This window comes from Phocoena phocoena, chromosome 8 (assembly GCF_963924675.1).
Source record: "Phocoena phocoena chromosome 8, mPhoPho1.1, whole genome shotgun sequence".
Taxonomy (NCBI): Eukaryota; Metazoa; Chordata; class Mammalia; order Artiodactyla; family Phocoenidae; genus Phocoena; species Phocoena phocoena.
Window position 1 is genome coordinate 101,563,808 of NC_089226.1, and position 12,006 is coordinate 101,575,813.

General features: G+C 52.7%; 1 protein-coding gene across 1 annotated transcript; it reads left to right on the forward strand.

Moving 5' to 3' along the window:
* The first annotated feature begins 1,220 nt into the window (after positions 1-1,220).
* LGALS12 (galectin 12) lies at positions 1,221-9,072 on the forward strand. Its single transcript, XM_065882591.1, has 9 exons — positions 1,221-1,289; positions 2,995-3,083; positions 3,178-3,391; positions 4,245-4,364; positions 4,927-4,965; positions 5,609-5,635; positions 6,259-6,347; positions 8,213-8,363; positions 8,824-9,072. The coding sequence occupies exons 1-9, from the start codon at positions 1,221-1,223 to the stop codon at positions 8,968-8,970; spliced, it is 945 nt and encodes a 314-aa protein (XP_065738663.1). The 3' UTR covers positions 8,971-9,072.
* Positions 9,073-12,006: the final 2,934 nt, after the last annotated feature.

A 12,006-nucleotide genomic window follows, 5' to 3' on the forward strand; every position in this document is an offset into this window, starting at 1 on the left:
CATTTCTAACAAGCTTCCAGGCAGCGCTTCAGTAGCATGGCTAACACACGTCTTTCCGCAGCACTGCCCAAGTACTCGCCCCACCATCAGAGCGGCTGCTTACTTTTCCCTCACCACCCCGTGCCCTTGAGCCTTTGCCCAGCCTGGCCCTGCCAGCAATTCCCTGCTGCCACGTCTGACGCTGTGGTCAGATCCTGGGGCCTCCCAACTCAGGATAAAGTTGAGAGGTTGTGCTGCTTTTTAAAGGGAAAGGCTTATTGGAATTTGAACCAGAACCGGAATGATTCCAGTCCAGAGGATCATAGGGGAGCTTGAAAAAAACAAAAAGACAGAAATCTAGACCCACCCCCAGATACAGACCTCCCTTCGAGACAGGAGACACGCTACTGTGATCACCCTTTCTATATACAGATAATAAAAGGGAGCCCCAGAGAGGGTAAGTGACTTGTTCCAGGGCACACAGCACATTAGAGCAGAAGCTGAGCAAGAACCCAGGTCTCCTTCCGTGCAGCTGTGTGCTCCCCACTGCCCACCACTCCCTTTTCTGAGCCTAAGAGGGTCTTCTCTCTCCCTGCCTTTTCTCACCTCTCCCCATCCCACTTTCTTGTGACCCCGTCTGGGCCCTGGCATTTCCACCCAGTGCTGAAATGGAGCCCCAAAGGACTGTAAAATTTGCCAAAGGGAGAAGAGTGGGGAAAGGGGTGGGGAAACGAGAGAGAGAGATTTGGAAACCTTCATGGGGAGGGGAGGGGAAGCCACTCATTTGGTGTCCAGGAAGCTGGGGGCGGGGCTTCTCCTGGGACCTGCCCCCGTGTACCATCACCCCTGCCTCTGACCCCTGGAGGGCTCAGGCTGCAGCCCGGGAAATCACAAACCCCGCTGGCCCCAAAGGAGCCAGCCTCTGACTTTCCTCTGCAACGGGCTCTGTGCTTCAGACCCTGAGGGTTAGTTAGTACAAGCTTCGCGCCCTTCAACACGGATCTCTTCTGACACCCAGTCCAGCCGGTGGGGCTGGAGCTGGTGTGGGGCGCTGGACAGCTGCCCTCCCAGCCCTGCTCCAAGCACCATTAGGAAGGACCCTGCCAGGTGCAGGTGAGACTGACAGCTGGGAGAGCTGCCCCAGGCATTTAGGACCTGGCTGGGAAAGGTGAGTCAGTCCAGTGGGGGCAGGGCTCCTGGAATCAGGATCTGCAGCCCGAGTTGGAGGCCCCCCCTCCACCATGTCGCCTGGAGAAAAACTGGACCCGCTTCCTGACACTTTCATCCTGCAGCCGCCAGTCTTCCACCCGGTGAGCAGCCGCTCAGAACCTCCTGGGTCTCAGGGCTCCCCCTTCCAGCTGGGCCCAGTATCCCAGGTTGGGGGCTGGAGAGGCCCTCAGTCATAGGTCCTGTTTCCCTGGCCCCTGCCCATGGGCTCTGGAAGGCCACCCTGAGCTTAGCAAAGTGGCTGACAGCTCACTCCCACTCGCGTGTCAATGACTGCTGGGTTCACAGGGTCCTTGCGTTTTAAAAGTAGTAGGGCCTGGAGACAGAGTGGTGTCCCCTACCGTACGATGGGTGGCTAGGAGGGTCTGGGGGAGTGTGTAGTATCACTGGGGGAACATTGATCACTAGGAAGGGCAGGCTCATCTTCAGCCTGGGAGTCAGGTCGGAACCTCCAAGTGAGAGATGGTGTTGGGGTTTCCTCGATTCCTCCTTCAGCCCAGTGCCCTGCAGATTTCCTGAAGCCTGACAGTACTTTACAGAAGGCTGAACTCCCAGCAGACTCCACCCTCCCACCAATGAGCACTAATTATCACTTTCCCTTTACTTGGTCCTCGCCTCCCAGGAGAACTGCTTTGGCTCAGTTAATTACAGGCCAGGCGCAGAGCCTGGGAAGCAGGAGGGACTGACATGCTGAGCCTGGCTAAGCTGTGGGTGCTCTGACAGCCCGGGGTCTCCCACACCTCCCCAGGTGCCTGAGTGATGGGATGAAGCAGCCGTCCAGGTTACAGTGGCTCCTTGCTTTGCAAGCTGCGAAATCCCACCTGGAGGGCAACACTGTCGGATCTCAGCTCTTTCTGGGCAGTTCAGGCTTCTGAAGGCTGCTAGGAGTTGGAGGACACCGCACGAGGCCCAGGAGACACCGCCATTGAGTACCTGCTGCATGGTCACATTTATTCTGCTCAGAGCCCACGCTGTGCCAGGCCAGGCACTGAGCCCGTAGAAGCGAAAGACAGGGCTTCGGCTTTGAAGGGCTTGTGCCCTCCAGCATGAACAGCCAGCCACACGGCTCCCTCTAAGCCAGCCGGCCAAGGGCCAAACTCGCCATGCCAGTGGAGAGCACGGTGAGGGAAGGGATAATTCAGGCACCAAAATGGATGCTGCTTGGAGACGGTGTCAGAGCCTGGAAAGTCAAGTCAGATTTCACAGGGTAGAAGGAGAGCAGAGGAAACACCCCAGAAAGGGTCAGGAGTGGTAAAAGTGCATGCTATATTTTAGGAATGCCAGGGGAAAGGTGAGCTGGGAAGGTAGGCTTGGGTCATTATCCGGTATCTCTCCAGGTGTCCATATCAGGGTCTGCGCTCAGATCCCAGTTTGTCCACCCTTCTGCCTCCCACTTCCCAGGTTCTGGCCAATAAACAGTCCCTGGGAAGCCTCGACACCAGGCTTCTGGAGGCCAGGGTGGCAACCAGGGAACAGTAAGCCTCACTGGGGGCACTGCTGTGCCCTAGGAGCTGGGGAAAGGGGCTGGACTGGTGCTCCAAGGGGGCAGTGGGGCTGAATCTGGTTTGCCCGTGCAGTGTGGCTTTGATGTGTGATGGTCCAGGAAAGGGGAGAAGATGGAAGAGAACACTTCAGAGAAAACTAATTTTTCCCCATTAGGACATTTTCTGTTTGGGGTGGGAGCGCTGAGTCTTCTTGTTCCTCTTTCCTCCCCACCGCACCCCCCGACCCAGGGGTCCCTAGGCCCTTTCTTCAACCCTGTATGGATGGGTTTCTCCCCTTGTTCAGGTGGTTCCTTATGTCACGACAATTTTTGGTGGCCTGCGAGCAGGCAAGATGGTCGTGCTCCAGGGAGCGGTCCCCCTAAATGCACGCAGGTAAGGGAAGTGCTCGGCAGGGCTCCCTCTCTACCTTCAGGGTCTCCGGGAGTCTCTGACCGGAGGTGCCCTTTGGGGGCCTCATCTCCCCTAGGTTCCAGGTGGACTTCCAGTGCGGCTGCAGCCTGCACCCCCGGCCAGATATCGCCATCCACTTCAACCCTCGCTTCCACACCACCAAGCCGCACGTCATCTGCAACACCCTGCGCGGTGGGCGCTGGCAAGCCGAGGCCCGGTGGCCCCATCTGGCCCTGCAGAAAGGAGCGAGCTTCCTCATCCTCTTTCTCTTTGGAAATGAGGAGATGAAGGTGAACGGAAGGGGAAATTAGGGGGTCTAGAACTTGTGTCCCTCTGCTTCTCTTTCCTTCAGCCAAGTTCCCCATGTCACTGTGTCAAGCGGTATTTGGGGGGATGGCGCACAGAGTCCAGTACCCAGGGAACCAAGGAGCTGCCAAGCCCGGTCCCAAGCTGCCCTGGGCCCACTTGGCCCGATACAGATGGCAGCATTCAGCGGGCCCTATGGTGCCGGCCCTGCAGAGGGTACCACTGCCGCCGTCACAGGGAGCGTCTAGAGAGCGCCTGCAGTATGCCGGGCGCTGTTCTAATCCCTTAAATATTAGCTCACTGCATCCTCACAGCAATCCACGAGGAGGGCACTTTCATTCTCCCCGTCTCACGGAAGAGGGGGAAGGGACAGGGAGAGTGAAGCCTCAAGGCTTCCACCGCTGATGTGAACTCCTGCCAGGAAGATCTTCAGACTTCTCTAGGGGAGAGGGAGCTGGTGGGAGCCAGCAGTGGAGGGGGGCACCTGTGGGACAGGGGTCACACAGACGCCGGAGGCTCCTCACCTGTGGATGGTGGGGAGGGCTCGGGGGCTGCTGCTCCAGCTGCTGGTGGGTCAGCTGAGAGGCGAAATGGGGCCAGCATGGGGTGTCAGGGGCCCGGAGGGGCGTTGAAGTTGCCAGCTCCCCAACCTTGGGGAGGCTCCTTAAGCTCCCCAAGCCTCGGGCACCTGGTCTGTAAAACATGCCTGCCTCGTAGAGTTGGTGTGAAGTTAAATGAGGAAAATTCCAGAAAGGATGTTCATGATGCCTGGCACGTGAGTATGAACTCAGGGCCATCAGCTGCTGCTGAGCCGGCCTGGTCTGTCTGTCTCTCTAGGTGAGTGTAAACGGACAACACTTTCTCCATTACCGCTACCAACTCCCGCTGTCTCGTGTAGACACCTTGGGCATATATGGAGATATCCTGGTGACGGCCGTTGGCTTCCTGAACATCAGCGTGAGTTCCCTTGGGGCCAAGTCCTGGGTGGCAGCAGCCTCTGACTTCCCCTGATGCCTGGACAGGCCCAGGATCCCCTCCCGCCCCAGACAAGCCCTGTCACACCAATTATAGCCAAGGTGGAGGGCATCCATCCGGGTGTTGGACATGAGGAGGGGTGAGGTGACCACAGAAGGTGGGTCCAAGAGCCTCGGGCAGAATCCTAGCCTGGGCATGGGGTCTGGTCAATGAGGAGCAGTGGCCACAAGGCAAATGACTTGGAGTCTTGGACCCGTGGGGTTTCATTCCCAGCTGAGGAGCTGATTAAAAATGCAGATTTCTGAGACCCGCCATCAGAGATTCTGATTCAGTAAGTCGGAGGTGGGGCCCAGGAATCAGCATGTGCAAAATGCCGGGTTTGAGAAGCCCCGACAAGGCCTCGGGGAGAGGAGGAGCTATCAAGGCCAAAGCTGGCCTCTGCCCCCTCCCAGGCACTGGAGGGCAGGTGGGAGCGAAATCAATCAAGCTCTGGGGCTTGCAGTGGTCCCGAATCTGGCCTGTTGCTTTTTCTCTCTCCTAACAGCCATTTGCGGAGGGCGGTAGCGAGTATCCGGTTGGACACGTGAGTCTCCTGCGAGCAGGGCTGGCCCTCGCGGTCCCAGCCACGCCGGCTGAGCCACTGGCTCTCCCTCCTCCCCCAGCGGGACCCGCCCCTCGCTGGGCTGCTGCTCATTTTGCACAAGGCCCAGCTGCCCCCTCCCTCACCGTGCGGTTGCCATGGAGACGGCTGGCCCCACCTCAGTCCCTGGGAGTCTGGATTTGCCTCTCCCGGCACCAGGGCCAGCTCGGGAGGATGGCTGGGGTAGGCTGGCTTCCCGGAACGGGCAGGGCCCCAGTCTTCCTATCAGAACATCCGTCTCAATTGGAGCTTTCAGTTCTCAGCATCCCTGTGAGGTAGCGGGTTGGCCAGCAGGGCGGAAAGGGAGATGACGCGCCAGGGACTTGCTCAGAGCCGCAGAGTGCGTGCATGACAGGACCGCCCCCCCCACCCCCCACCCCACCCCCGTCCAGTTCTCCTGCATTATTCCAGAGCTGGTGTCCATCTGAATTCAAGAGGGCCCCACTGGGGTTCCAGTCATTTCCCCGCATTTTCTCTGAGAGGGGCAAACCCCAAATATCCCCATTTTTAAAGAATAATATCAAGGTTCCCTTTCAATGAGCAAACACCATGTGGCCTCCATGTCCCCTCTTTCTTTCCTTGACAGCCTTTCCTGCTGAAGAGCCCCAGCCTGGTGAGTGACCTCCCCCTCCTCGGCCTGGCAGAGGGACAGTCCCTCACCTGCTCCATCAGGAGTGGGAGGACACCCCCTCCCACTCATCTCCCATATGCTGGAGGCATATGGCCTCAGCATCAGGGTCTCCCCTTCTTTATAGGAAACTGCAGGCTATGGGTGGGCCAGTCGACTTCAGGCTGACACTCCAGCTGCACTTGACCTTTTCTCCATTTATTCTGTACACAATTATCTGATACTCTCCTGTGCTGGGCCCAGAGCCAGGCTCTAGGATGGAGGGACAAATCAGTCCCAGCCACCCCCCCAGCTGCCCACAGGCTGGTAGGGGGGCAGACCAAGGAATGAGCCATTACAGTTTGGAGCACAGCATTAGGGGCTCCCAGCACGGGGGCTGGGCGGGTCGGGGGGAGGCCAGAGAGAGCCGAGTACTGGAGACAGGCCTGCAGTAGGTGTCTAATAACTGAGCAGAAGTGTCTCCTGGATGCAGGCCTAGAGGCAGAGATTAACCAGCCCCGGGGCTCCCTGGCCTCTGAGGGCAGCCCATGAAGCAGCTCCTAGGGGCAGTATCCCTCCCCGAGCCCCTCTGTGAGTCCCCCTCTCGGTCATCTCCCGTGTTCCCTCAGGAGGTGCCCTGCTCGCGTGCCCTTCCCCAGGGTCTCTGGCCCGGACAGGTCATCATAGTGAGGGCGCTGGTCTTGCCGGAGCCAAAGGAGTGAGTATGCAGAAGGAGGGGAAGGAGGGGCATCTCTGTGCCAGGCACAAGCCTGATAAACATCACCGCTTTAACCCCCAGCACCACTGCTCAATCCCCATCCTCCAGATCAGGAAACAGAGGAGCAGAGAGCAGAAGTAAGTTGCCCAGGGTCGCAGGGCTTGTGCGAGTCTGATCTGGGATCGGGTCCAGGGCTCTGGTGCCTTCGTGGCACCAGCAACTCCCACTCCGGGAGTATCTTCCCTGTCTGTGCATGTGGTCAGGCCAACCAGCCTCTCACCGCAGGTCCCAGCTGGAGCCTCAGGAGAGGCCCTCTAAAGGCACAGGCTGAGACCCAGAGAGAGGATGTGATCTCCCACAGTGCCCTGGTTTAGGAAACACAGCCAGGCGACCCCAGAGAAGAGGCCCGGTGCTGGGAGGTGGGGACTTGGAGGGACGCAGTAACCAAGTGGATGCTTCCTGACTTCTCCCATAGGGGGTGCTCATGCCTCATTTCCCAAACCTGCGGATTCCACGCCACTTAGACAAGTGTCTTTCTCGTTCCCTTTCTTTGTTTCTTTCCTTTTCCTTCTTCCCTTTCCTTCTTCCCCTCCATCCTTCCTTCCCTCCTCCCTTCCTTCCTTCTGGAATTGCATTGGATTTCATGACTTTTTTGGGACAGATTTCCTGGGTTTGACTTCTGCTGAGGACACTTAAAACCTGTGCAGGGCTTTCCTGGTGGCACAGTGGTTGAGAGTCCGCCTGCTGATGCAGGGGACGCGGGTTCGTGCCCCGGTCCGGGAAGATCCCACATGCCGCAGAGCGGCTGGGCCCGTGAGCCATGGCCGCTGAGCCTGCGCGTCCAGAGCCTGTGCTCCGCAACGGGAGAGGCCACAACAGTGAGAGGCCTGCGTACCGCAAAAAAAAAAAAAAAAAAAAAGAACGTGTGCAACTTCACAGCAGTTACTTTTCCTTTCTGTGCCTTAGTTTCCTTGTCTGTAAAAAGGGATAAAAATAGTGCCAGCTTCAGGGATGGTGTAAATACGGAGACTTGTGCCAGGCACACAGCAAGTGGTCCACAAATGTGGTGATATCAGAATTCTTTTGGCGGAGGGCCAGGGAAGTAAGGCTAGTGCCCTATGTTCTCCCTGCCCTACCCGCTTCTGTTTTGTTTTTGTTTAAGGCACTGACCTCACTAACCCTTGTGCTACATGCTCTTGATCAGGCCTGTGAATTATGGGCAGCTGTACAGCACAGCCCTGGGTAGCATGAGCCTCCAAAGCCAGGCATGACTGGATTGGATTCCTGGTTTTGCCTCTTAAAAACTGTGGTCTTGGGCAAGTCACTACACCTCTCTCAGCCTGGAGGGCTGAGTTCCCCCATCAGAAAAAAAGGAGAAAGATAATCCCACTCTACAGGGAAAATGAAAAAGTTCCCAGTGAAGGAAAGAACCCCGCTCCTCCCCAAGCCTGGAGACAAGGAGACCAGGTACTTATCTTAGCTCAATTCACATGGTTATTATTAGTGACACAGGGAGTGATTTTACTGCTCTCTCTCTCAAGGGCCATGATTCACGTGTCCTCAGAGGCCAGGCAGGTCACATAAATAGTGAGGCACCAGGTTGGGAATGTGGTGAAGTGGAAAGAATATTTCCATAGATCTTCTGATGCCATATCTTCTAATTATTTAAAAGAGAAGCTGAAAGCTATCTTTTATGTAAACTTTCTCAATTTTTGAAAATGGTATTACTTTAAAGTTGAAGAATACCGTGGACCAGCCAGAACATTTCTACAGGTTAAGTCAGCCCTGGGCCACCGACATTAAGGCTTAGCACCGCCCCTGGCACTTAGCAAGCCTTCAGCCCCTTCTCCGGCCCCTTTCCGCAGTTTCACGCTCAGTCTGCTGGACGAGGCCGCCCACGTTCCTGTGACGCTCAGGGCTTCCTTCGCCGACAGAACTCTGGCCTGGGTCTCCCGCTGGGGCCGGAAGAAACTGATCTTGGCCCCCTTCCTCTTCTACCCGCAGCGATTCTTCGAGGTGGGTCGGAGCCAATGTGCCTGGTCCCTCTTGGGTGGAGTGCAGGGCTGCATTCCCATCCGGGAGACTGGGGGTGTGTCGGGAGGGCAGGGAAGCCAGTGCCCGCTGGGGGAGAGGAGATCTGGGCTGGGGATCCCATGCCCAGAAACCCCTCTTTAATTAATCAGGGGGCGCCCTGGCCTCAGCATTATCAAGAAGCCCCCCTAACGACTCCAGTGTGCCGCTGAGGTTGAGACCACTCGTCCAGGGAGAGCAACGACCCCTTTTACAGATGGTGAAACTGAGGCCAAGGCCTGGGCAGATCCTTGTGGAAGGGCTGATGATGAGCTGGGCCCCTAGTCCTGGTCTTTTCCATCACTGGGTGCCCCATGGGTCCAGCCTTTTGTCCTTGCCAGGTGGGGCATCAGGCAGGCAAGGGAAGGTCTGGAAGCCTGCAGAGCCCCATGCCCTCCTTTCCCAGGTTCTGCTCCTATGCCAAGAGGGAGAGCTGAAGCTGGCCCTCAGTGGGCAGGGCGTGGGGGCCACCAGCCTGGGCCAGCAGGCCCTGGAGCGGCTGCGGGAGCTGCGAATCAGTGGCAGCGTCCAGCTCTACTGCGTCCACTACTGAGGAGGGATCCAGAGAGCCCAGCCAGAGAAGAAGAGGGGCAGCCTATAGCCGGGGCCCCACCAGATGGCCCCACTCTCCTACCCTCATTAAAATCTCCACCTGCCAACACGGTGTCAGGCCTGGCTCGCTTCTGGAACCAGGAGCCTGAGTCTGCAGGTGCTTTGGACCCCACAGCAGAAAGGGGGTACAAGAGTGTGAAGGCTCCAGAAACTCTGCAGTTCCCTCCACCAGGAGCCTGATTTGGCTATGCCTTCCTTCAGGGCCTAGACAAGGAGGCAGGCTTTGTAGCCTAATGAAGGCACTCCAAAATGCAGCGGCTTTAAAAATTTAGATGTTTATTTCCTTCTCATCTAAACAGAAAAATCGTCCGGGTCAGTGGGGCAACTTTGCTCATTATGGACCTCCTGGGTCATCCTAGTCATCATACCACCACCCCCCCCCCCCAGGGCATCAGCATCACCTGCATGGCAGAAGCTCAGTAGCCACCGTATCTAGGTTTCAACCGCTGAGAAGGCAAATAGAGAATACGGACAAGGCCCATCTGATGTCATAAGCCCAGACCTGGGATTAGCACACGCTATCACTCACATCTCATTGGCAAGTACTCAGTCACGCAGCCACGTTATCTGCAAGGGAGGCTGGAAGTGTCCTCCACGGGATGACCACGTGCCTGGCCGTAGTTCTGCTCCTGTGGTTCCCGGAATATTGGTTTTATTTATATTTTACCGTCTTATTTTGTGTTTTCTATTTACCATTGCTATTTTTCATCATATTTTCAGCTTTTGGACTTGCTATTGGATTGATAAAGTCTTCTTTATCACCCTCCCCCTTTTTTTTCTTATGCTGATTTGGAAGTTGTAAATTCCATTTTATATTTCTAGTGGTTATCCTTACTTTTTATCTTATTTTTTTAGTTAACACAATAAAATTGACTTTGGGGGGGGTGGGTAAAATTCTGAGTTTTAACATATATGTAGATCTGTGTGGCCACTACCACAATCAAGATATATAACAGCTCCATCGTTCCAAACAATTCCCTGGTGTTACTTCTGTGTACTTGTACCTCCTCTACCCGCTCCCTTAACCCCCAGCAACTCCCTGATCTGCTCTCCATGACTATGTTTTGTGTTTTTGAGAATGTCATATAAACGGAATCAGGTAGGATGTGACCTTTTGAAACTGATTTCTTTCAATCAGCATTACCCTTTGGAGATCAATCTAAGTGGCTGTATGTATTGTATCAGTGACTCATTCCTGTTTGTTACTCGGCAGTATCCCATTGTACCACAATTGACCCACTGAAGAGCATTTGGGTGGTTTTCAGTTTTTGACAATTAACGAATAGAGCAGCGAAAATCATTTGTATACAAGTCTTTGTATGAATGTAACTTTTCATTTCTCTTGGGTTAATACCTACTAGTGAGATTGAGGGATCATATGGTAAATGCATGTTTAACTTTATAAGAAACTGTCACAATTTTCCAGAGTTGTTTCAGAGTAGTTTTGGGAATTTTGCTTTCCCACCAGCAATCTATGAGATTTCCAGTCGTTCTGTATGCTCATCAATGCTCATAATTGTCAGTATTTTTTATGTTAGCCATCTTCATCGGTGTGTGGAGGTATCTCATTGTGGCTTTAATTTGTATTTGCCTAGTGGCTAAAGATGTTGAGCATCTTTCTATGTGCTAATTTTCCACCTGTGTATTCTCTCTGGTGCAGTGCCTGTTCGGATCTTTTCTCCATTTTTAATTGAGTTGTTTGTTTTCTTATCACTGACTTTTAAGAGTTTCTTTATATAGGCTGGATAAATGTCCTTTGTTAAATATGTGGTTTGTAAGTAATTTCTCCCAGTCTTAGCTTATCTTTTCATTCTCTAAACAGTTTCTTTCACAGAGCAAAAGTTTTTAATTTTGATAAAGTCCAATTCATCAATTTTTTCTGGAATCGTATTTTTGGTGTCATATCTAAGAAGTTTTTGCCTAATGAAGATTTTCTCCTTTGTTTTCTTCTAAAAGTTTTATACTTCATAGTTCACATATAGATCTATGATCTATTTTAAATTAATTATTAATTATGTTGCACAGTTTAGGTTGAAGTTTTATGAGGTTTCTTTTGGTTTGGTTTGGTTTGGTTTTTGCATTTGGATGTCCAGTTATTCCAGTAACATTTTTGAAAAGACTATCTATCCTCTGTTGAAGTGCTTTTGCAACTTCGTCAAAAATCAATTGGCCATATTTGGGCAAGCTTATTTTTGGACTCTATTCTGTTCCATTAATCTATGTGTCTGTCTCTTGGCCAATACCACACTGTCTTGACTACTGCATCTTTGTAGTAAATCTTGATAATGGGTAATGTAATTCCTCCAACTTTATTCTTCTTCAAAATTATTTTGGCTCTTCTTGATCCTTTGCCTTTTCTTATAAATTTTAGAAGCAGCTTGTCCATACCTACAAGATATCCTGCAGGGATTTTGAAGGGAATTGCATTAAAATTTATAAAGCAACTTGGGAAAAATTGACCTCTTTATTATGTTGACTCTTTCAATCCACTAGCACAACAGGTCTTACCATTTACTTAGGTCTTTGATTTATTTCATCAGCATCTTCTAGTTTTTAGTATACAAATCCTATACATGTGTTTTTAGATTTATAGCTAAGTATTTCATCTTTTTAGGGTTATTGTAAGTGGTAGTTTTTAGCTTCCATTTGCAATCGTTTATTGTAATTATATAGAAATATGATTGGTTTTCTATATATAGAAGTGTTTTTGTCTATTACACAGAATCTTTTACATAAATCTTTTACATGTTGTCTGTGAAAAGGGGCAATTTTACTTCTTCCTTTCCAATCTATAAGGCTTTATTTTTCCTGTCTTATTATGCTGGCTAAGAATTCTAGTGCAATGTTGAGTAGGACGAATGAGAGTAGACTTCTGTGCCTTGTTCCCAATATTAGGGAGGAAGCCTTATAATATTAACTATAGATTTTTTGTAGATGCCCCTTATCAAGTTAAGGACATACCCTTCTATTTTAGTTT